Source organism: Lates calcarifer, linkage group LG20 (assembly GCF_001640805.2).
Source record: "Lates calcarifer isolate ASB-BC8 linkage group LG20, TLL_Latcal_v3, whole genome shotgun sequence".
Classification (NCBI taxonomy): Eukaryota; Metazoa; Chordata; class Actinopteri; family Centropomidae; genus Lates; species Lates calcarifer.
In genome coordinates, this window is record NC_066852.1 from 10,730,592 (window position 1) to 10,756,066 (window position 25,475).

The 25,475-nt window shown below is 39.2% G+C and overlaps 1 protein-coding gene across 2 annotated transcripts in view; it reads right to left on the reverse strand.

The window, feature by feature from the left end:
- LOC108893852 (seizure protein 6) overlaps positions 1-13,461 on the reverse strand; it is an 88,940-nt gene extending 75,479 nt beyond the window's left edge. For both annotated transcript variants that reach the window (XM_018692265.2, XM_018692264.2), the window contains exon 1: positions 13,010-13,461. In XM_018692265.2, coding sequence (XP_018547781.1) covers positions 13,010-13,094 — 85 coding nt within the window. In that variant the 5' untranslated portion in view covers positions 13,095-13,461. The remainder of the gene's footprint in view (positions 1-13,009) is intronic.
- Positions 13,462-25,475: the final 12,014 nt, after the last annotated feature.

Sequence of the window (25,475 nt, forward strand, 5' to 3'; positions counted from 1 at the left end):
CACCTCATCAATCCACACAGCAACAAAGGTAAACAGCCTCACACCTTCCAAACAGAGGCCCGTGCTGCTTTGTTGACACAGCGTACGTGCAAACCGCCCGCACAGAGGGCGAACGACTTGCAGGATAGACTGAGCTTCATTTACAGAAGGTAATTGCACTGGAGCCAAGTGGTGCACTTTTGTGATGAGATTTTTCACAGCTTTGCTAAAACCTTGTCTAGATTTGTTTACTGGCCGGGTGAAACTGCTTTGACAGGGACATATAATAAGTTCAGCTAAACACAATCGTGTCACCTTCAAGCGGAAACGGTCACCGACATTGACAGGCTATTTACTGAGAGTCTTTCTTATTGTGTACACCTAGGCATGAAATAACATGACACTTGTGTGGTTGGGATCACTTAAGATGCTCTGAATGAAAGCACTCATGAATACAGACATTTTCAGGGTTATTGTTTGAACAATGTTGGGTTTGGTATGCTCTCCTGGTTTCGTTGAGGCACTCCAGATAAAAGCATCACAAAATGGTCCATCTAATGTTTTTCCTAATATAAATTGAAGGATTGAAGGTGAGACAATTCCCTACTTCTTTGGTTTAATTTTTCCCCTTTCACTTTTGCACCCTCCTTGTCAAATTGCTTCCAGCCTACTACCTTAGTCGAGCCGAGGCACAATTCTTGCCATGAAAACACAGGATATGCCCTCGCAGCTGTGATCTCATTGAAGATGTTCTACTCCCCTCAGTGAAATCTCCAACTTTTATGCTATTGTATGTACATGTTCCTTAGTCTCTCTCTGGGTTCACCATGGGGGAAGAAATGAGGAACACATCTTTTGAAAACAACCGATGCCAAAAAAAAAGAAAGAAAAAAAAAGAAATCGCCATCACACAGTGTGTACAGATAATAAGAGACAGGCACTGTATACTGGAGAGTCTAACCAAGTCATTATTTCAACAGCTGTCCTCACACGTTTTGAATTCAGATTTCTTCCTTTTGTCCTGATGAAAAACACGGGATGTAGCAGAACATTTCATGCACAATGCGGCAATAGAAATGGAGAAAACTCAAGAAGCCTGTGAGTGGTTGGTGAGCAGCATGGACGCTCATTCGAAAAAATGCCCCCGGATGATCTTTTACAGAATATTTTCTCTCCTTTTTCCCAACGCTGCCAGCTGATAAACATCTGGGTTTTTTGTTCCTGCAGAACGGGCTCCACTAATGGAGACCAGAAATGTGTTTATGATGCTACTCATGTTGATAGTGAAAAAAAAAGGGAAAAAAAAATCAGAAGGCCAGCTCAGTGCTCGTCTGATTAAAAGGATAAATCTGAGGTGCTTTCTTTGGTTCTCTTCAGACAGCCTCTTAAGACCAATAATTATTACAAAATACAAAAAAATTAAAGGCAGGTACTTCTCAGGGCATGGAAAAGTATTGTCTTTTGTTACTAAATGCAAGGATAGAGATTAAATGGAGGCCATAGAGAAAATCATACATTCTTTGAAATTGGTGCATTTCAAAAGAGCACAGCGTGTAACAATTGTTAGTATTGTTGACTCATAGCTAGTAAGAGCTAGTTTGTTTACCTTTGTAGATTGTACCCTAATGTATGCTGGGATAGATTGAGATATGCTGTTGTCACATACTGTAATTGGCCTGTTATGCACTTGCCCTGCTGCAGTAAAGACAATGACCCAAGACTAACCCATAAATGATCTAGAGCTGGACCACAGATAAGTTTATTGTTGTCTTGCAATCTTGTGGGATGAAATCTGGTTTCAGATGAAATGCAATCATTAATTTACTGATGATGATGATGATCACTTATATAAATCAGTGACAAAATTAACCATTATCCATTAAATTTGATACAAATGTCATCAAGTAGTTGATGCATGTTCAAATTTATTAACAGCTAAGAGAATAATTGATCTACAGTGCAGTTAGCCGACATTTCCATCAGAGGTTAAGCTAATGTCATGGTGATGTCTGTGCCAATTCTGTCCTCTGTCTCTTCAGGCATACTTTTATCAATTATGTTATTAGGACAAATACATGGTCAGTCAGTCAGATAATAGAGACAAAAGCTTGTCCCCACAAGGCAAAACGTTTCATTTTAGGACTAGAGTTGTTTTTGGTTAAAGGAATGGTTTTCAGAAAGATGGTTATTTATTTATTATCTTGCTGAGTGTTTAATGAGAAGATCAATAATATTGTCACATATGCATGCTTAAGGACCAGCAGAGTTAGCTTTGCAAAAACATGATGTAACTCTCTCTAAAACCACAACTTGCTGCTTTAACATTTCATTCTGTGTGTACAGATCAAACTAACAAGATATACTGTGTCAATTAAGAAGCTGTACAGGTGCCATTTTGTGAATTTGAACAGATCCTTTGTCTGTTTTTTATGTCTACCTGACTGCCTACTTGTTTGTTTCCTGTTGTTACCTGTTGACGTCCTGTGAATTTCTGTGGTTTATTTATTTATATCTGCCTTGCAAGTTTTACGTGGTGTCTGCAAATCTGGGTTCAATTCTGTGATAACAACTGCTTTTCTGGGTCATAAATGTGGACGACGCAAGCTGAAGTTGTGATTTAGCAATGTGATTTCACCCTCTGGGCCTGATCCCACATATACTTACATCATATACACTGAATCATGTATGGAGAGGAATGCAATAACACAATATAAAACTGGTTGACTATGTATCCAGAACTGCTATATGGTGAACATCTGACTTTATTTAAATTTGGATTTCTCATCAGTTCACATCAGTTATTTAAAGGCTATGCTACAGCAGCACTCTGAGCACTCTGTGCACTCGCAGCACTCTGTGATCCAAGGATTAAATCCCTGAGACATCAAGACAGGGTTAGTAAATGGACATAATAATAATTTGATTATGACAATGGTCAGACTAGAACATTACTTCAGTTCAGATTGATTTTTCTACACATATTGCAATAAGAAACACAGATTCTTGCCAATGGAACATCTTTGGCATGTCTTTTCAGGCAGCTGATTTGCTCTTTTGCTCTTTATGTGTTGCAGGTGGGGTGAAACTCACAGGAGAATCACGGGGTTTAGTATCATGAATAGTATTAGAAAATCATTCAGCCTTTTCCCACCCAGGCTCTTCCTGAGTACCTCAGTTTACCATGGATGTATTGTGTAAAAGGCCTTGTCCAGATTGTAGCAGGAATCAATCCCTACTGTCAGAATTGCTTGTCTCTGTTTGCCTTCATAATTTAGGTATAATCCTGTAAAGTACAGACAGCCTGGCTTTACAGACTGAATACGTGCTCCTACCCGAAGCTGCCGAGCTTCGTTAAAAACTGATCTCCGGGTTAAATGAGGAGTCAAATGAGGATTTTCTAATGTTATGCTACGGTAATGGCACATTTACATTTTCTACTATAAAGTATAAAATAAACTATTATTATTAGGATAAAATGTATGTTCCATATATTTTTCCATGTTTTGTGTTTGATCTCTCTGTGATATTTGGAACTCAGAGGCAGTCGTAAAACCTTTTTTTTTTTCAATTAAAGGAGGAGAGGAGGGTGATTAAAGATATCAGTGAAGTGTAATGCTTGAGTAATAATCTTTTTAGGTAATTTAAATATATCATGCTCTGTGAATGCATGGGCCTACAGGCTCCAGTAAATCAGCTAAAAACAACTAAGAAGGCACCAAGAGGAGCAGCTTAATAATATACACACACTCACATCTAAACACCAGGCAATGTGGTGGTCTCACATTTAAACCAAAATGACAGATTAAAAACTAGAACCTTAAGCACTTAAATGGAAGAGATTAATATTTTAACATCTGCCAGACCTTTTCAAAAAAGTTTAACTCCCACATACAAATGGCATCAGGATGGTACGTAACAAATTTTAATTTGTCGAACAATAACAAGTTCATTTTGCATTTTAGGAACCTGTCAAAGGTTATATTTGTTGACCTCTTCTCTCAGGCAATTATGTGAATTGCTCCTAATATTGAAAATATAATTTCGGAATTTACCACATCATAGTAATGACAAATAACATTTTGTGCTTTTAAAGGCTTCGGATTTCAAATTCAGATACTCCTAAAGGGAGCAAATGAAAATGACACATCCTTCAAACCAGTCACTCAGTGTGCCTGCTTTCCTCTTCAGTGCAGGTCGGTTGAATCATAGAAAACACATTCAGGTACAGGCTTCTTCAATCTCAGCTATGTCCTTAAAGGATAAACATATTGGCAGACTACAGAGACGAGGACAGAGAGATTATAACAAGTGTCTCCAATAATGTTAGTGGCTCTGAAGCTGTACTTATACAGAGTTAGGCTTTGCAGAGAATACTAACATCGGCATGGAAACATTCTCACAATGAGAATACATGATGATACTCAACATCTTTGTTTGGTGGTAATATGCAAACAGGTGCTAATTAGTTCAGTCATAAAGTGCACCTGAGACTGATGGGCATGTCCTTACTTTGCAGGTATTCACAAAAAAACCAAAGTATTGGAGAAATGTTGACTTGACGATTGTGCTTTGCTCGGGTGGTGGTGGTCGCTTGCAACAAGCTTCAGCCCTTGTTGTGTTTATCATACAAGAGCTAATTTTTCAGGGCGGTCTGGACGCTACAGTGAGTCGCTATCAGACAGTGATGAGACGGGCTGGCTGGGCTGTTAGCATGATAACTTCAGTCACAGAAAAGTGGCGATAGACTTAAAAGCAAAACATTGACATTGTTTTCCACCTCTGGAGACAGCTCTTGGCAGGTAGGGGAACAAAGTTCTGAATTCATAACGTTTTGTCTAGACTGGTAAGCAAACAGATGTTAATGTTAATGTTAGATATAGCAAGATTAAAACTTAAAAATTGCTTCTTTCACTCAACTCCACAACTTTAAACCTCATGGAGGCACAAAAGGAAAATCAAAATCATCAAGATTAATCCTCAGGACACAATGGATATCTGTACCACATTTAATAGTAAATCAGCTAATAAAAATTTGGACATTTCACTGCAAAACTAAAATAATCACATGGTGGCAAGAGGAAAATTCAGGGGGAGGACCACAAAAATCTGCAGGTTTCATCCACTTGGGGCCATAAATGTCTGTGCAAAATCCAACAACATTCAATCCAACATTTGTTGAGGTATTTCAGATGTCAGCCTTTTTTCTTTCAAAGTGAAATGTACAAAGAGAAGAAACATAAACAGATATTAAGCAAAATGGTTACATTATATTGATCACAAAGGTATTCTCTGGTTCACACACAATCTAAAAGAAATGTCAGAAATGCACAGACCTGCTTTTACCACTAAAAGCTATAGTCCCACAATCAATGACGTGGTCTAACAGAGCTCCAGCTGTTCCCTACTAAGTAATCCATTCTTGTGGGCGAGTACAGGCTGCTCACTGCTCTGACAGATGAGAACGGCCACAATGAGCTGGCTCTCCATCACCAGGAGAGAAGCAGAGGCAGAGGACTGCCTTATAACTGACAGACAATTGCCTGACCACCCGGCAGTTGCTCGGACTGACAATGTTCGATATTTTGAAGATGGCGGTCGATGTTAGAACCTCTAAATTATACACAAGGTCCTCAGGGACATCACTTCAATACATCTCACTACAGAGAACAAGGCACACAGTCACATCGCAGCTCTCTGCTCTGTCTCTGTATAGGCTGGACTGAAGACATCAGCTGTACAAAATGCTTGGGAATGGATGTACGCCTGTGATGTTCTGCCTCATTGTATCCAGCGACTGGAAGTCAGGGATGTTATTTCCATTGCAAGCATTCAGTGTTTTTGATGAGTTTGTGATAGGTAGTACTTGTACTTAAAAACACTGGAAAATACATCAAGATGTGTGAAAGCACAGTGGAGTGAAAAGCAGACAGGCTGCAACTATAAATGCGATAACTTTCCCCAGCAACTTCCACACTTTCTTTTCTTGTGTTTGTCTTGGCTATTTTCAATTACTCGTGGAGCTACTATCCCCTTCCTTGATCTATCCACAACATTGTTATCTTTCCCTGCTACTTATAATATGTTTACTCATCCTGATGAATTCAATTACATCTTTTCAGAGGAAATTACTGTGGGGGTGGCTCAGCCTGCCAGAGGTCAGCACTAACTGTGAATACTAAAACTACTCCCCCAAACACATTACACAGCCTATTACCTGCTGCTTTCCACACAGCACTCTCCAAACCCCACATAAGCCTTTCCACTGCCACAGATGAAATGCTTTCTAGATGGAATCTGGCGTGGAGAAGAGGGGAAGAGAGCTGGAGCTGTCCCCAGGCCTAATCGTTTCAGAGAGCCATCCCCACTGCAGCCGCAAAACACGCCAGTGCTGATTAGGGAGGTGTGTACACGGCCAGGCAGAGCGTGAAAGGTGTGGAAAGGAGGCTTGGCCTAGGGGGAGGCTAGCCACGCCGATTCCTTTTTCAGTGGACGAGTGGTACGATCGATAAGGCACAAGGCCAAAGGCAACGCAGGTAGAAAGTAAGCCAGTGACGTACTGCCTTGACAAAGTGGTAGACATCGCTTCATTTAGGGTTTTGCTAGAGGGGTACTCTTCACTTGGAATAAATTAAATGTGGATGCCTCACCACTACCATCACCATCAATTGGCCAGGCACAGTTTCTGAGTCCATTGCCCTCGCTGCTGGGTGTCCTACCCCCAGTCCTCTGCTTTGAGAGGGAGATTTCATAAATGGAGCAGGTCAGAGTGTCCAATCCAGAGAAAATTTCTCTCCTCTGCTGAGGATATACGTATGTTGACAATTTTACTGAAAACCTGTTACTTTAATTCTCTGAAGAGATTGTTGTGTTGAAACAAAACACAGGCTGTTGAAGGAACCTCTCACGTAATTATCTAAACAGGAGAGCCCATTTCAGGTCCATCCAAACTGTCAAGCTGATTAAACCAACTGCATGGAAAATGCTATCAAGAAAAAAGCATGTTTCTTCTCTCAGCACTGTTATGTTTTTTGACTGCTCTATGTAGTATTATGTAGTTATTATGTTTTTCTTTTTCTAACATATCAGGTGCAAGAACAGAAATTTATAAGGGATTATGTTACATTGGAAAATCATTATGTATTGTTTCTGTATTCTCTCTGTATAACTGTGAGTTAACTGTAATTTCTATGTGCAGCAATTAAAAATTGATATTATTAGGTGCCCATATTATTGTGGTTCTACTTCTATTGCTTAAATGTTTAATGGACAAGTACTGCGGTTCAAATAGAGTAGAGTCCATAGTTTGTCAGTGTGGTGTCAGGGTCATCTTAATATTCAAGCAAATACAATGTATAAATGTATGCATTTAATGATGCAGACTTCAAAAAATATATGTTAGTGATTTAAGCCATTGACATTATGGTACTACATGGAAACATGTTAAGTATAATTGAATTAAGTATAATTAGAATTTCACTATCCATTCAACATGGCTGAATGCCCTAATATTTTTGACCACATAGAAAGAAGTATATGGGTAAAAAAAAATCTGGATTTAAATATCAAACTCTCTTCTACTTCAAGATTTAGATGAAGTACAGCCTGGTTTAGTGTGAGCACCAGGATTGATTTTCTATAGGGTAAAACCAGCTGTTGGAGAACTGATCCAAGCAAAACAGTGATGGAATCCAAAAAGATCTTTGCAAAAATATCCTTTTCCCTCTGACAAATAAAGCTCCACACTTTTGAGGAAGAAAATATATGTGGCAATGACTCAAATTAGGATGCATAGAACATTCTCACAGAGCGAGAGAGGCATTTGCACATGAAGAGTTGAAAATGAGTCGCATTCAGCCAAGCTGTGAGCTCCACCTAGGAGGCAGTGAAAGAGACCAAGACAGGCACAGAGAGGGGCTGAGGCAGGCAGGCGCCAAGCCTTGAAGAGGGGCATTCTGGCATAATGACTCTCATTTACCATTGACAGGCCTTGGGAAAGTTAAACTAATTATGATGGCACACAGATGCTGAATAGCCCTTGATGAAGTTAATCACTGGCAATCCAACAAACAGGTGTTGAATGATTTCTGTTACCTCCCCTGGAATTATAGGATGTTCCAATTTCTTTCTAGCGCACCTCTCAAAGCAACAATCTACCTTAGAGAAGAATTATGCAGTCATATCCCCATGATCCTGGAAAATTACATGAATGTTTGTGAGTATGAACAACACCTCCAACTCTGGGAAACAGAAAACTAGCACTGTGACCCCTGATGTTAATGAGACGAACAGGAGAGTTTTACAATTGAGCTCGATGAGCATGCACAAAATGCTAGTTTGAAACATGGAATGAGCTTCATTACGCTGTAGTGGTAACAGGTGTCAATACAAAAGCATACTCACGGAAATGTGACTTCACCCTTTCTGTGAGTTCAGTATCTCAATTGCTGTCAGTATTGCAGATTTAATACGCACCTCTTCTAGTGTTAACCTTAAATCAAAACCAATGCAACATGATAGTAGTGTCTTTAAATTTGTTTTGAGATTTAAATACATTTTTGGGTTGTAGATTTGAATAGAGTGAGAAAAATGTGTCTGTCTCCATGTGATGTGGAGGCTAAATCATTATTTGCTAGGATCTTAACTAGAATATGTTTAAGTGCTAATTATCATTTGTCATATATTTTCAATTTACTGATGTCTCATGTGTCGTGTGAGCCATTACAAATAATCTTCTGATCTGAAGAACAAAGACCTGAAGAAAAGGCTCACAGTTGATATCCAAATCAGAGGCCAACCATAACACATTCATAAAACCAACAGTGACATTTCAAGGAGAGCTCTGTCAACCAGGAGGAGATTATAACTTAAATTAATGAGCTATCAGGTACATAAAACATCTCTTCCTCCCAACTCCCAGATCGTTACAGATCGCTGTTAACAGGCAGAGATAATGTGTAAGCATAAAGATAATAGGCTTGGCTGAATGTCATTAAGTTGTGTGAAACTCCAAGTGCCTCACTATAGGGCCAACAGAAACTCTCAACACTTAATGGATGCATGATTAGCTATTAAATATCTGTTGGGATTTTGTTAGACATACTTATTTGAATATTTTTATAAAATTCAATTAGTAATACGCTGGTTTGTCGGGAGTGAATGTGTAATAGTGGATAGGAACATCTCTAGTGATGTTTTCTTATAGCAGCTGGGAGGAAGATTTATTAGTCCATGTTCCTCCAGTATATCTGACCATTGAAACCAACTTGACAGAGTACTGTAAAAGTACTCAGCTAATTGTGATAACATGCTCTACATAGAGTGTAAATTTGACTGATACCACTTATGACAAGTTCAAGCTGTTGCCTTCTGGTTGTCTATGCAAGTTAATATTCATAAAAAAGTTCTGTCACTTTGTCCCTCAGAGATCTGCAGTGAGATAATTAAAGGCCCGCAGCGTTCTCAGGCAGCGCTAAGTATGACTTGTTGCAATTTAGAAACCACATCCTCAAAACACTGTCGCTGTTCACTGTGCATGGGCATTTCCATTAATTACTCGACACATACTGTACCTCGCTAGTTTGCAAAAAATAAAAATAAAAAAATCTAATTTGAAGTGAATGCTGTTTTTATTTATAGTTATTATTAATTACCATTTTTCAATTTTATTTACCCATTTAAGATGTGAGGCAGACTATATCCCACAACACAAGCTGCCATTCAAAAGGCAGTTTTAATATAAGATTTCTATGGAGTCACAAACCAATTGACTTTTGGGACATTGAAAAAACCCAAATGGAAATGCAGATATAAAGAAATCATGCAAACTCCTCTCAGAACTACTGAGTCATGATGACATTTCCACCAAACATAAGTGAGGGCTGGAGGACAAATTAAATGAAAGTTCCTCGTGAAAAGCGTGGAAGTAATTTAGGTGTTGTCTGTGTTATTTTTTTTAATTATTATTATATATATATATATATATTTTTGTTCTTAGAGGTAAAGTTGTACAAAAGGCTAAGAAGTTCTGATCAGACTTTTAATGATCCTCCTTCTGTTTTCACTCTCTCCCCCCAGATGATCTGCTCTTATTATTAATGGGAAAAAAATAAAGGGATTGAAAGCTTGACCAAAGTGACATTATTTGTCATAAGCATGGACTATGTTTTTAACTTAATCAGTGGGTAATTAGGTCCTGCATGCGTACATTTCCATTTGTCTTTTAAATGGTTTCCCATCTATTCAATGCTAATGATTTCACAGCCTTGATCTTGGATGGTCATATAAGTATAAAAGAAATATGATGCTAAAATTGTGGCCTGAGGCCAGGACTCACTGCTTTCTGTAATAGGTAAAAAGTCTATAATCCATCTGCTTGCATATTTTTTCTGACTTTGAAAAGGCTTGAAAAGTTGGAGGCCAATGTACTATAATTTCATACTAATTCACAAAGCAAGAAAGAAATTAAAATGCAATTAAAGCAATGTAGTGCTGTTGATATCTACAATCAGTGAGTGAAACTGTAATGAAACAACCTTGGCTACTATAGTAACAACACACAGTACAGAGTATTGTTTAAAAAAAAATCTTAACAGTGCCTGAATGTGTCAATTGCACTGTGCATACAAAAATACATAATGAGCAGAAATAAGTGTTTTATGAGTCACTACTGATGTACTTTTGAAATCTCAAGTGTGAAATCCTGAATAACAAATGCAGCCTGATCTTGCACTGCAAATGGAAAGCGCGAGGAACAAAGCAACATGAATGGAACAGAAAAACCCAGCAGTTAAGGAAAAATTGGTTGCATTTAATTTTGATGACCCCATAAAGCTATAGAAAATGAAAGGGACATTTTTCTTTACATGATAATCTGCTCACCTCACATGGGAAAACTATGGCACGGTTCCCAAAATCTTTGCAAAATGTCTCTGTCCCTGTGCTCGTGACAGTGAGACGGATGGGTGTTTTTATTCCCTGCTAGGTCACAACAACAGGCTGTGCCACAAATGAGAAATTAAGAACCTCTTCTAAAACCTAAACTTTCACTCGCTCCTGTGCTTGCATATGCACATCCAAAACTTCTGACAATGGCAAAAATGTCAAAACCATGAGAATTAAAAATTGAAACGGCCCACCTTGGAGAATTCACAAACACATGAACATTTGCTGGCTAAGCAACAGCGCAGAAATTCACTAATGGAAGCTGTTAAATTTTATTTTGCTCTAAAAATAGTGCACTGTGCATTTTCCTCTCCCTGGAGTTTTGAGCAGTGAACAAACTGTGCAGGTGTTCTTCGGATATATGCAATCGTGACTCTGAAAACGCGATTTAAAAAAAACAAAAAAAATCACACATCTTCTACTACTACAGCATTCCACTGCTGAGTGTGTGTTTACACAAACAAGTCAATTAAACATTGAAACAATATAAAAATGCCTTCTGGAGGATGTTGGGTTATATACCACAAAATAACTGGATTTGCACTTTGCTGAACTCTGCACTGAAGCAATGCAGCACCTTTCCTCTGCTAAATATTCAATCAGCAGATGTTTTGTTGATAGGGAAAAATATTGTTTCCCGGCGCTGGTCCAGAATTGCACCCCGGGTTTTAGATGGGGCATGAGATGTAATGAGTGAAACAGCCCAGGCAATATGAATTCATTTTCACAGTTATTGCATTGTTTAGTAATCACTTGGTCCTCATAAATGTGTTCATTTTCAACATGAAACAGAAAGCTTTCATTTAAAGGTTTCATCAAAGGAAAGGCATTCAATCCACTGGCAGTTAGTCAACCTCCATGCTGAAGGAATGTGTCCCAGTATTGCATGTTACGAGTAACTGAAGATGACTGTCAACAATTGTCAAAAGCTTTTTTTTTTTTTAACTTTATATGTAACCTTTACTTCTGCTCAGATAAATAAATACAGATATAAATATTAATTAATCAAGCTTTTTCTATGACTGCACATTGCATGATATTTTATTCACCTTATTTATTAGTCATTACTCATACTGGACAAACTGTATCTGCATGCACTGCCTTGGAGGTGACTCATGTCTGCGTCCATTACTATAAGAAATAAGAGATGCATGCTGTACATCAAAAAAAAAAAAAGTTGAAACACAAAAAACATATATCTAATGATAAAAGAGAGGGCAGACGCACAATAGAGAAATAATTAGGACAAGGCCACTGTGCATGGATCCGTTGCCGCTTCCCACAAGCACTCAGCTGTGTCAAACAGCTTGGTCAATAATCTTCAGCAATTCCTGAGGATTAGAGTCTTATTACCGAGCACCGTCTGTCACACAGACCCCAGTGCCCAAACAAGTGCACTTCCTGGCTGTTTACTCGTGGTTTCATCAAATGAATAAGGATTTCACTGGAAAATCAACCATGTGAGAATGAATATGATGTCCACAAAAAAAAGTGTTTAGTTTGGATTATTTTACTAAGTTCTATTTTGCCCTGGGGGTTGTTTTCATGCAATATCTGTGGCCAGATGTATATATGTGTGTGTGTGTGTGTGTGTGTGCCTGTGTGCAGTTCAGAGCAAATCAGAAGAGGTTCTGTAACTTGTGATCGACAGTAAAAGGTTATGCAACTGACTGTTAAAGACAATTTACCCGGTGGGGGATCTATAACTTCTAATTAGCCGTACTCTGAGTGCAGTGTGTTTCCACCTGGAAAACGATTTTTCATTTATTCCCTGCGTGCTTCTAATTTCATATTTTACTTACCTCTGTAGTTCAAAAAGAAAGTAGAAGTGTCTTTGTGGTCTACAACTTTTAAACCAGCAATATATCTTACATATGGTTAGATTTGGACCATCACATCGTAAACTTAAAATCGGATTCTAAGCACTCCATTTTGTCCATACCGCCACATACACATGTGTATATCTAAGAGTCGTGAACCCGGTGCCATTGCCCAGCACTCAGCTCTACCCTTCGCCTTGTATAGTTTGACACAAGGAAGTAGACGGAACAATCCCCACAAAAGTGCGTACAAGACCCCAAGTTCTTACCTTGCCCATGTATTTCAGCCACGGCGGCAGCGAGCACCAAAACCGCGAGGAGGGTCTTTAATTGACAGTCTTGTCTTATGCACATGTCTGCTAAAGTCGAGGTCGCTCTTCTTCTTCGCGTATAGCTACAGAACACGTCCTTGTGTTGATAAAGAATACTTCCCAGTGGCTTAAAACAGGAAAAGAAAAAAAAAAAAAAACATACACACACATACACACAAAAGCAGAGCGAGATTTTCAGCGTCCGCGAAATACAAAGGGAACCGTGCGGGTCGCCGTCGCACTTCCTGTTTAATTCGCGGAGTGAAGACAGTCGAGAATAATCAAGTGAAACGCGGAGGTCCCTTTTTAATTTGGACGCTCTCAGTAAGCAGATTCCTGGCGGTGTTGAGCTGTCGGCACATGGAGAGAGAAAGCAGCCGAGGCTTTCAGCACCGCGGACAGCTCCTAGCGTCAGCTGATGGAACAGCCTCCTCAAAGTTAGTTGGGGGAGTTAAAGCCCTGCTCTCTCTCTCTCTCTCTCTCTCTCTCTCTCTCTCTCTCTCTCTCTCTCTCTCTCTCTGCATTTCCATGTCCTTTACATTCTTTTTAAAAGCACAGTCTTTTATTCATTTCGTCATTAAGCATTTTTATACTTCAAATGTACGTTAAAGGGTGTATTTATAGGTATTGTTATTAGTTTAATATTATTATTATTATAGTCTCACTAAGATGAGAATCTCCAAGAGAACATGTACAGAGTGTTGACAGGAACACAAAAATAAGAAGCATAAAAGGAAATACATACATAGAGTACATACTTACAACAGTAGTTCAGTTTTAAGAAAAACAATTACAGGTAGAATTCAGTGTGTTGAGAGATCTCTTGTAACTCATTCCATTTGTAAATAGCACAATATTAAAAACCAATTTTCCAAGTTCTTTTTGAACACACAGCACAGATTAAGTTAAAAATGTCCTGCCAAGCTAACATTATAATGGCTGTATTTTGATTGGAAAGTAGAGGTAGTTTTATTTGGCATAACAGGCATGAGTTTGTTATTTTTTAGTTATTAATGTTTGTTTTTTATTTTATTTTATTTTTTTGGTAGTAGAGCTTAATAGATAAATGATGTACAATGCAACTCTCTTCTGTTGGCCCAAGGACACAATGGTGACTGAGGAATTCAGGTGTGATAACACAGTGATCTGTCATACACAGAGGCTTTATGGTGGAGGGAAAGGCATGCATGTTTACACTATCAAAATAAAAGATGGAATGGTAGATCAATGGTCTTCTGTACAGAAATCTGATTTCCACCATTTACATGGTACAATGTTCCACATGGACCTTAACAGTGAGCGTTATCTAGCCATATACCTAAATATTTGTAATTTGTGTATGCTTTCGTCTATACCACCATTATATTACATTAGGTTTAATTTTAACACACGCCATTTTGACTATTTTTTTCTCCACAGGGAGTCAGGACTGCAGCTGAGTCTTTCTATTTTTTTCCCCTTAAATCCCATTCCCAGTCAAGCTCAGACTCTGCGTGACGAGCCCTGAGGTGAGACGCTCCTCAGGTGCTGGAAATAATCATGACAAGAGTCTCTGAGTCTCTTAGGTCAATTCTTTTGTCCCTTTTCCAGGTTCAGCTTATGTCTCAGGGCTGTGTCTGTTTTCAAGCGATGTATGTCTGCCCGGTGCTTGAAGGAGAACTTTAATGAATAAAGTCGGGTTTGTTAAATTGGTTACTGAGGGTCAACTGGTGAAAGCAGAAGCATCACCGGTAAAGTACGGTATTTGAGCAGTGTACACAACACCATGACAAGAATGTAATGAACAGTGGTACAAAATCTTCAGTAAAAATCTGGGTTTAATCTCTTGTATAGGCAGAAAGACAGCAGACTGAAGTATGAGGAAGAGACTGAACTTCTACAAACCCTTGAGGCTGCTGTTTGTATGACCTCTGACCTCCCTGTGGAGTATGTGAAAATGGTTTCTCTGGAAAGATCAATAAAGCAGTACATCATTGTTCTTGTAACAGGAGCTAATCAGTGTAAGGTAACTTATCAAAGACTCAAGGTAGTTGCTGCAGACTGTGCTTTATACATGAACAATCTTATCAACCAGTCAAAGTATGACAAAAGTGATTATTTAGAAATAACTCCTCAGATAAGTTTGTAGAAATATGCTCTCATTATCGAAGGTTATATAGGTATTAGTTGATAGTATCTACTATACTTATCATTACACCCCTTTTGATATCTAGGTCATATTAGTCTGTTATATCAAAAGAGGTTTAATATATCCAGTAAAATAATTGCTATGTGCCTACATTCTGTTCAGCCAGTCAGTAATTTCCACATTAGTGATGCACAGACAGTAAAATGTAAAAAAAAAAAAAAAAATGGTTCCCAGTCTACAGAGAAAAATAAGCAGCAAAACATATCACTTTTCAGGATGGATTTCTGTGCTGTCGTATTGCACTCTGTCACCTGAACAGAAGAAGATAGAGCAGGTTGACGCAGCGCAGTCACAGGCAAGTCTGTTTTGCAAGACAGAGCAAAACAGCATCAAAATAAAAGTAATTAGACGACGAGAATAGAGATGGGGATGTGAGTGGGGAATAAAAGGTGTTGGAAGAGAACCAGAGCCAGACTTTTATTGAAGACACTGGAATAGTATATGTAAGCAGATACTATTTCAAAACAAGACCACTCGTTCTAAAAATAAAAAGATATGTGTGTACAGTGGGGAGCAGTAAGTATGTACACCTGTTCTTTGAGTGCGGTATCTGAGCCATGTAAGCCACGCGTGACGATGGGTGAATCTCTCACTTTCCTGTCGCACCTCCGGCCTTTAAGTTCCACCTGCCTGGGATTAACAGAAATGTGATTTTGGAATGATTGCGTACATCAGTGTCATCGCGCTCAGACTCTCCTTTTCTCTTTTTTTATATTGACTCTTCTTTCAGGTTCCATTTGACTTTGTCTCTCTGTCTCCTCTATCACTGCGCCAACGTCTCTCTTTTTCTTCTAAATTTATCTCTCTGTCCCCCCCCCCACTCCCCAACATCCCAGAGCATGGGACATCTCTCCTTGCATCACTCCCATATTCCCTCTGGCCTGACTCAGAAAAGGGCTCTAATAGTGCAACTTTCCCTGTAGTGAAGCTCGGTGGAGCCATAAAGCAGCCCTGAGGTCTAGTTGGCAGCCAGATGGTTGCAGCCGAGCTTTCATTCTGCTAATGGGCAGGGGGGCTGAGCAGTTAATGAAAATCAGGCTCTTGAAATGAAATGACCAATGTCCCAAGGTAATGAGGCACACATCGGCGGCAAGCCTTTACAAGCATTAAGGTAATCTTAGATGGCAGGATTATGTAAAAACATCTTATGATGACTGTTCATTAGATAGCTAAGGACTGACTGATTATTACACGGCATGTTCAGCTAACAAACACATTCCTACTGACTCAGAGCGCTAGCTGTGATATTTAGATTGACTGGGTTGGCTAAGTGCTGCATCTAAGCAAGGCTGTGTGCCAAATGCTATCAATGATTCTCTACCCACGCAGCATTATAACCCTACAAATTACAAGCCGTATTACAGTCACAGACAACAATATTACAGTTACAAGGCTCACAAATGCGTGCAGGGCTAATCATTGTGCATTATGTTCACAGCGCAGAACCGTGACCCCTTTCAGCCAACAATCGCAATTAGAGTACTGTCCCGAAATCTGTTCACCGTTCACTGTTATTTACTGCTAATTGTCTTGCATTAGGCTATGCCAATCAGACTTCAGCTGTTAGCGGGGGGGGAGGAAAATGGGAGAGATTTAGGGTTTGGAAATGAGGGATAATATCAGAGTTTGCTGTAGTAATAAATATATACTAGGAACAGCATATTTTCTTATCTGATGCAACTCAGTCCTTGGTTGATTTCAGGTTTTTTTTGTTTTTTTTTTGTTTGTTTTTGTTTTATGGGTTTTGAACTCCAGCCCACCCCCCACCACACCCACCCCCCTTTTAGGAGTTTAAGAAGAATACCCATCATTACCACAGAAGTACTACAAATTGTGTTACTTAACTATAGCAAACATTCAGAGTAGTCTGATCATAGGGAACAGAACAGCTGGTGTTATTGTGCATTTTGTCTGCTCAGGATTGTCAGGGACGTGAATCTCTAATAGCATTGATTTGCTCCAAGAGTTTCTTTTTATGATAGCTGGAATGTGTCTTGGATTTTTTTTTTTTTTCCTAAGCAATTTTCTAAAGCAGAAACAGCATTCTAAGGAACAGATTACACATTTTTCACAATAGTGAAATGGTTGTTTTCATGTATTTCTACATCCACACATGCTGACATTGGATTTTCTTTTTACTGTCAATATTCTTTAACCGCATAAGCAGGGAATGTTTTTATGTTCATGTCAGTGTTGTCAGCTCTAGATTTTGTGTCTTTCCATTTAACCACAACCTTGTCAAATTTTATCACTAATAAATAGATTAAGCTTAAAGAACTCCTGTCTGTCTTTTTGAAATTTAGAATGCAGTTCCTAACAAATATGTATATGCTGTAAATCCTCTATATAATGTAACCATTTGTCGACATGGCTAAAATGCTATCTGTAAATAGAAATTGATTTGATTTTAATGAAACACTCTCTTATCACAATCTGTAAAACTTCATCTCACTGTGTGTAATACAGAAAAAAACAGGCAGAGAGTCTGAAGCGTATAATCCATATTCCTGATGAACTGAGGCGGACTAATACAGAGCAAAACAGCCTTGACTCATTCCACTTTCTCATATGCTTCTTACCTCCACTGGAAGTGACATTTCTTCTCAGCTTTTACATATTTAATACACAACACTGGTAAATGATGATGATTGCCATTGAGGAAAGTCACCACATTTCATATGCGCAAAGCCCTAAGGTGCTGTTTCTGGCTTATCAGGGTATTGCTTGTAATTATTTTGCATGACTTATGCTTTTGAGAGAATCACACAATTCTGACACATATGAGGATACCAGGGCCAGATGAACACATAAATAAAATCTGCATTCTTAAAGATGGAAATATTTCAAAACAAACAAACCAAAACTAAAAATAAATTAATAAAACAGATTCATAGTATGATCATATGTTAAAAACGATGCTTTATGAAAGTGTGAATGTGAGTGTTCCTTTATGAGATGGACAGCAAGTTAACACGCAATAACTGACCATGAATATATTGTATCTGTGTGCCGTCTTTAATTCATTTCTTTTCCTTGTACTCTTATCCGCTCTGCATCCTGGTCGTTGCCAGTGCAATGACCCAATTTCCCTATAAATATCACGTTTCTTCTTAACTTGCCCGCACTATGCATAAATAGTTCAGTGTAGTTTGAAGCTTTGTACTGTCTTCTCTCCCTCCTCTTCCCCCACCCCCACCTTTGTTTTGCACTTCCTCCTGGTGGAGCCCAGTTAATTGCAAATTCCTCATTAGCATGTATTGGAAAAAGAGCTCCCTCTGAGCGAGTCAGCTGTGCAGTAGACAGTTTTTCAAAGCTTTCTGTACAAATATATTTTCAACGGGAGAGAAGAGAGGTAGTTATCAAGCTCCACCTGACCTTTGACCTCAAATGATGAATTTCACAAACTCACAGATTTGTAACTGTTGGGTGCAAGAGCGTCGGGAGACGGTCGGCAGGAGGGACCATTTCTCTTAGCTGCCGCATTTTCTTGTTTTCCACGGCAAACCGCATGAAAGCGCTGAGGATGGCTGTTGTGTTCGCTCTGCTCGGTCTGAGCTCCAACAGTGGGAATAGAGCGAATGTGACCCCAAAGACTGAGCAGCATCTGTTAACCCCCTGATCATTGCCTCTATCTGACGGCTAGGCTGGAGCAGCGTCTGCCCAGTCATGCGGGGCCCTGCCAATAGATTCAGCAGACTATGGTAATGAGCCTGAAAGGATTCCCAAGCTCAGTGCTGTCACTTTGACGACTCCAAAATTAACACCGGGCTGGAAATTCTCAACACCTACTGTAATAACATTCAAGATAGAAGGAATATGTCTTCGGTAATGCAGGTACAAGAAAATTAATGTAACCCCTCTTGTCAAATGTAATTAGAATCATAGTGGCACAGATATGGCGCAATGAATGTTTTGAAAGGGTGAGGCAAGAAATTATTGCTGGAGTGAGAAACTCTATTTTTGCCCTGATAACAGTATTCTGTGTGCCTTTTCAGAGGCGATTGTTAAGATGTGGTTTTCTGTGCTTAAGTATAATAGCATGGTGGGCTAGATGGGCTCATATGCAAAAGAATAAATCATGCATTTACACAGCAGCACATACACAAAGGCAAACACACACACTGCCAAGCAAGATGCTATGGCAAGGACACACATGAGCATTCAAACAAAGCTAGAGAATTAGCATTTCCTCTCACACGCACAAACGTAAACCTTTCATGGAGTGTGTGACATGTTGTCCCGTTCTTTCACATCCACATCTCTGTTCAGCATTCCTCCTCCTTCTCCTCTTCCTCCTCCTCCTCTCGCTGCATACCCCTCCCTCTCCTTGACCTTCTCTTTTCATTAGTCAGAGTGTGTCTCATGCCTCTGAGCATGCTGATAGTGCACTGCTCCAAGGCTGCATTTATCAAGATGATAAAGCACTCCCAGACAACAGCCAAGTATCTCAAGGCTAGTGGCCGCGGTACCTGACAAGTGACAACAAGTCACACAAACAGCTCCACCTTCATCCTCCTCCTGATCACCCCCACCCAACCCCCCCTCCTCCCACTAGGAGCCGTACGCCACACTTAGTTGGTCACAGGTTGTTGCCTTATGTCACACGAGCCCCTAATGAGAAGTTAAGTGCAGATAAAGGCGGGTGACTGCACAAGACAACAGATCTGCCCCCACCTACGCATTCACACACTTTCCCCACACACACACAAACTGCTCACAGCACACAATGTGTCTGGGTTCAGCGACATCCTGTTAAACCATGCAGGCCCTGAGTCACAGAAATGCAAGTCTCGCCACTTTGGCTTCAGCTTTGATCTTTGCCGGCTGTTCACCTCACTTTCCTCAATTCTGTTTTCCACTTTCTGCCATAAAAGTGCTTTCTGCCTTGAGAGAGCAAGGGGTCTCCAGCCGGCGATCGGCGTTCAGCCCTCACAAACTTGACAGCTGAGATGATGGGAAAGTTACGTTATTCTCTTCAAAAAGTGTTAGCAATTACTCTAATGGAAGGCAGTGGGCGAATTTGACAACTGCATTTTGCCTTTCTTCCCTTGCTATTTTTTTTTCTAGTCACCATTAATTTTCATTTGGATTTTATTATTATATTAAAACACATGTTCAATTAAAGTGAAAAACTGTATTGTTCTTTAAGTCATTATTAATCAAAAGGCTCAAAGGCAGTTTTACTTTATTGCAACAGAGTTTAAATTCTTTTGTTCCTTCAAGCTAAAATGTGCCTCTTGCTCTGCCTTCCTCCCTCTTGCACTCTCTCTCTCTCCTACACACACATTAATGAAGTGACAGTAGAAGGAATGAAGGAAATTTAAGCTATCCAGCTTTTCAGCATTGCTGTTCTGTACACTGACATTCTTTGTATTGCACTTTAAACATAATCAGACCTTTTACATCTGTGACACTGCAAACCAGCAGTGACATTGCTGCTACACTGCAACATTAACTGTTCATAGAGTATACAGTTAGTGTTACTTCCTTGACATGCACAAAGAAATTTGTTGGAAATCTTCCTCCTGTACAATTAAGATAAACAGAGCATAGCTTATGTTTTCAAATAGGTTTCAAATAAGTATAGTTTTCCATAAAAGAATACACACGTTACTATCAACATTAATTGCCGTAAAAGGAGACAGCTTGAGATTGGACGCCTCGACAAAATATATTTGAGATGGCTCAGTCTTACATATATCTTGTTGTAGAAGCGTACTGGTGCACACTGCTGAGGGTTGTGTGATAATGGCTGTACTGGAGTAATGGAGGACCTCTCTGAAGTGTTTCTGAAATACCAAATGTCAAGGAGGATGGATGGCCATTCTATTAAATTTTTTTTCCCCACATTCTCCAAGGGCTGCCAGGTTAACAAATCATTTTGAAAATGTGCTGCTGTTTGACTGACGGCTGTTGACACATTATTTCATACATTATTTGTGTTGGGCTTTGTTTCTTTGTTTTGGTTTGTGATTTTGTTGTTGTTTTTAAAGCATGACTGTATTTTAAAACATAAATCAGACTAGCACTTGGCACTTGAAGCCCTTTCATCTTGATGGTTTCACTTCACCAAAGAACTGTTCAAGTTATCAAAGGTCCTCGTATTGGAGAATGTAATCACTGTAATCTAGTGTGTGTAATAATTGCACACCTACATAAAAAAAGGAAAATCAATCTCTTCATGCCGGCCCTGAAAAAGGTTTTTATTTTTACAGCATTATCAGTTATTTATACTTCTACTGAATCAGTTCCATGAAGGGACACCAGAACTTTATGCTCACTTTGAGTTTAAGAGAAAGAAAAATCAATGCCAAAGTTATAGCCAAATATTAAACAACAATCCTCACCACTACTAACTGCAAATTTATATTTTACTGTTCAAAAACATTTGGGTCTTCTATGTTTTTAGGCTTAAGTTCATGTTTGCCATAAGGCTTCCAGTGCATCTCCTATATAGACACTGCTTTCCAGCCCTGCTCTGTCATAGCTTTTTTTCACCACAAGGTTGTTTCTGTATTCTTGATCATATCTCTCGGTAGATGCTTAACTCTCACCTTTGTCAGCCCTATGCTGCATGAGAACTGTCATCAAAGACTATAAAACCTCTCTCAAACAGTTCCAAGGCAATATCTCAGAGTTTGTGACCATTGCTGTATTTCCTTTAACATCTGTGCATATTTACAGTTTTATGATAAGTTCACTCTGACATCTCAACAGAAAACATTTCATTCTTTGTGGTGGTGGTGTGTACTTGACACTGGCAGCTACATTCATTTATTTCATGCTTCACTATTTCTTTTAATGTTCCTCTGCTCTGTAAGTACTTGGATTCTTAATGGCCTCCTCCTTGTGTTAGGCTCTATGTAACAGTCAACAGGACCATGATCTGGAGCCCTTTTTTGTGTGTGTGTGTGTGTGTACCTGTGTCTTCTCCTTTTTATTTTCTCCTCCTCCCTTATTCAAAACATAAACTACTCAGAGCTCAGTTGGCTCCCATGAGGCCACTGGGCTCCTTTCTTGTACTGTAATCATGACACTGACATGATGGCAAGATTCAAAACGACTGAGTAAACATCATTAAAGAAAACCTTTCGTCCAATTGCAGCAACCAGATTTTTTTTATTTATTTTTTTTTTAATGAGATGAACACAGAAATGCAGGAAAGTTTTGTCTTATGAAGTACACAAACAAATAGTTTCTTTTAAGTGACTTCTTCTCTTGTCATAATTTAAGTGACATTATTATGTGGAATGTAATAAAACCAGCTAAAATGAGTGTCATGTGTCAACACAGAGATTAGATGTCAGGGGCAAAAAAAAATTCTATTTCCTTCATACACATTGCTTTGCTTGCCCTTCACATTAAAAGCTGATTTTTCGATGATAGCTATTTTAGTGTCTGTATTTCTTTCATCCTGCATAAACCACTGGCTAAATAAACAATATTAACAATTATCCTTACAATGAAATGCACTATGTGAGCCCACCACTGTTACCCAGGGACATAACATTTCCACTGATTGATTTATTTTTAGTTCTGCCTTGTTGATTTTCTCAGAGGTCTGCATCTCATTGCTGGATATATGACATTACACAGATCACTGGTAAGTGATTATTGTTTGCAAATAACAACAGCCCTTGTGCAATATTTATAGGAGGAACACTGGTCTAGGTTTGAATGCTAAGTCCTCCCTCAACAGGCAATGTCTGTGTGCCCTTGAGCAAACCACTTCACACCCAGCCCCCTGCAGCAAAGTAGCAGAAAGCGTAATTGTTGTAAGAAGCTCCCAGGCGTGATTGGTGTTGTTAACAAAAACCCAGCATGGCTCAGAAAATATAACCTTCTGAAAAAAAAAAAAAAAAACACTGTGAAATTAAAAAGGCTGCAATTCCATTCAGAATTTCGCCTGCACACAGCTGATGGTGCCTGGCTCAGGCCGTGACCTAGTGCAGGTTGACTTTGACCTCTCTGAATGGCTTCAGCTGTAAAGGGCTAAGCAGCTTAGGGGCAATTGCTCTGCTCTTGCCTGGGCTCACTTCTGCTGAAACGGTTCGAGCTTATTTAGCTCTGACCTTTACTGAACTTTGGCAAAGTTTCTTCATGAAAAATGTATCGATATTTGTCATCACCTGCTCCCAAAACAGTCAAAAAGAAAACATAATGTTGTGGTTTTTATTTCTCAGATATTCACTCTTGTTTCCCAGTGTTTCTAATGTCCAGCTTACATGAGTTAATCCAGGCTAGTTGAGACACATCGTGGGCAATTTATTGGTATTGCTCAAGGATAATTCAATGTGCAGGAGCAAGGGATCAAATGACTAACTCCATGATTAACGGTCAGCCCTCTGCAACACTGACTCACAGAGGCCCCACTGACATATAAGTATTGTTGAATGACTCTTCATACAGAGATAGGTTACAGTATGATTATTTCAATATAATCTTATACTGGGTTTGACCGATCCACTGAGTATAACTTAGCAAATGTGTACTCTTGCTGAAGCATAAAACAGATTTTGTGATGCCACTGCTTTATGTCATCTGTGTGTATTCACTGGTACAAATGTATCTTGGGTCACGTTAACTGAATTATTTCATATGATTAAATCAAATGATTTACTATGACCCTCTCCACAGCTCTGCATGTGATTCTCAACACTGTATTTATTCCACCTAACACACAAGTCACAAAAGCTTAGCCATGTTATAACATTTGAACAAGGATGACCCGTTCACACATATTTTGCACTTACACATGTTTACTGTAGTGGTTAAGAAAAAAAAAAGGTATTATAGTTAAATATAATAAGTCTGGCAGAGAGCAGGAATATACTTGAATAAATAAATACATGCGTGAATAAACAACATATATCTTCAATAAATACACTGACTGACAAGCCTGAGGCAATTCACAGTTATTCACAAGTAATATACAGCTAATACTCACTGAGCAGCTCCTTTGTCAGAAATATGATAGAAGCGCAACTGGTGTATCTGTTTACAGTGCAAACAAACAAACTCACATTATATATGTGAAAGTCAACAATTTGAATTCAGGGTGGGAATGGCGATCTGCACCACCATAATAACTATATCATACCATATAGAAGGGCATTTACAGAATGTCTCTACACTGAATGGCTATTACAGAGACAACGCCAACCATCAATGGTATCAAAATTGAGAGTGTGGAGCAATAAAGATGTGTTAAATACAATGAGGTTCTCACAGATTTCCACTGAAAGTTAAAACTCTGTTAATAAATAAATAATAAAGTACTGATTAAAGATGTATCCCAAATGTCAAAGAACCTTACTAACCCTGTGTAAAAACCAATAGCAAAAAATTCAATAAAGAGTGGGATAGTGGCATTTTGAGCTTAGGGCTCAACATTGGGTGGCTGTGCATGGTGCAGCCAGAAGCTGAGAAGTGAGGGGGATGCAGCAAAAGGCAGGTGGAATAAAGTGACCTGGGGCGAGAGTAGAAGGGGGTGATAATAAGGAATCCATGTGACTGACTCAGAGTGATGGGCTTACCTGGCTATGAATATTTCAGACAGCAGTGAGGTGTGTTATTACAGCTCAGTGGGAGCACTCACAACATGGGGCAAGACATGTGCCATCGTGAGATAGGACCCTGCACAAAAACGTACACACAAACAAATGCAATTTTTTCCGGCATTCAGAAAGAACACATTTCAAATTGCTCATCCACGTTGAATAGCTGAGTAGCAAAATGTTTTCATCAACAAACCAACAACAGTATCTTCCACTGACATGCTCCCTTAAATCAATATACCAACTGATCAATAAGCAGGGAAAGGTTTACACACGATGGGAAGCCTAGCTCTGCCAGTAAGAGAGAGTAAAATAAAACCATGTGCAGCATTTTACTAGAGTTGGAGCAGTCCCACATGCCAAGAAGACGATTAAATAAATATTCTGTTTACATGGACTAGCCACACAGGGGTCTGCAAACTAGTCCAGCAAAGCAGCTTCACTCAGCTAGCTAACAACCCAGAGCCTCTGGCCATTCTCATATATTCCGCCCATTATTTCACTAGCCTCTGCCTCTCAAGCCACCATCCCTTTTTACAAAACAGTGTCTGGAGATGAGACTGACATAGAGTGCTGTAGTGGATGGGCATGTGCTGGTTTACAGTGCCCTCAAAACAGTAGAGAAATGCACTTTAAATATATCCAGAATGATGGGAGTGTTCACATCAAACAGCTACAG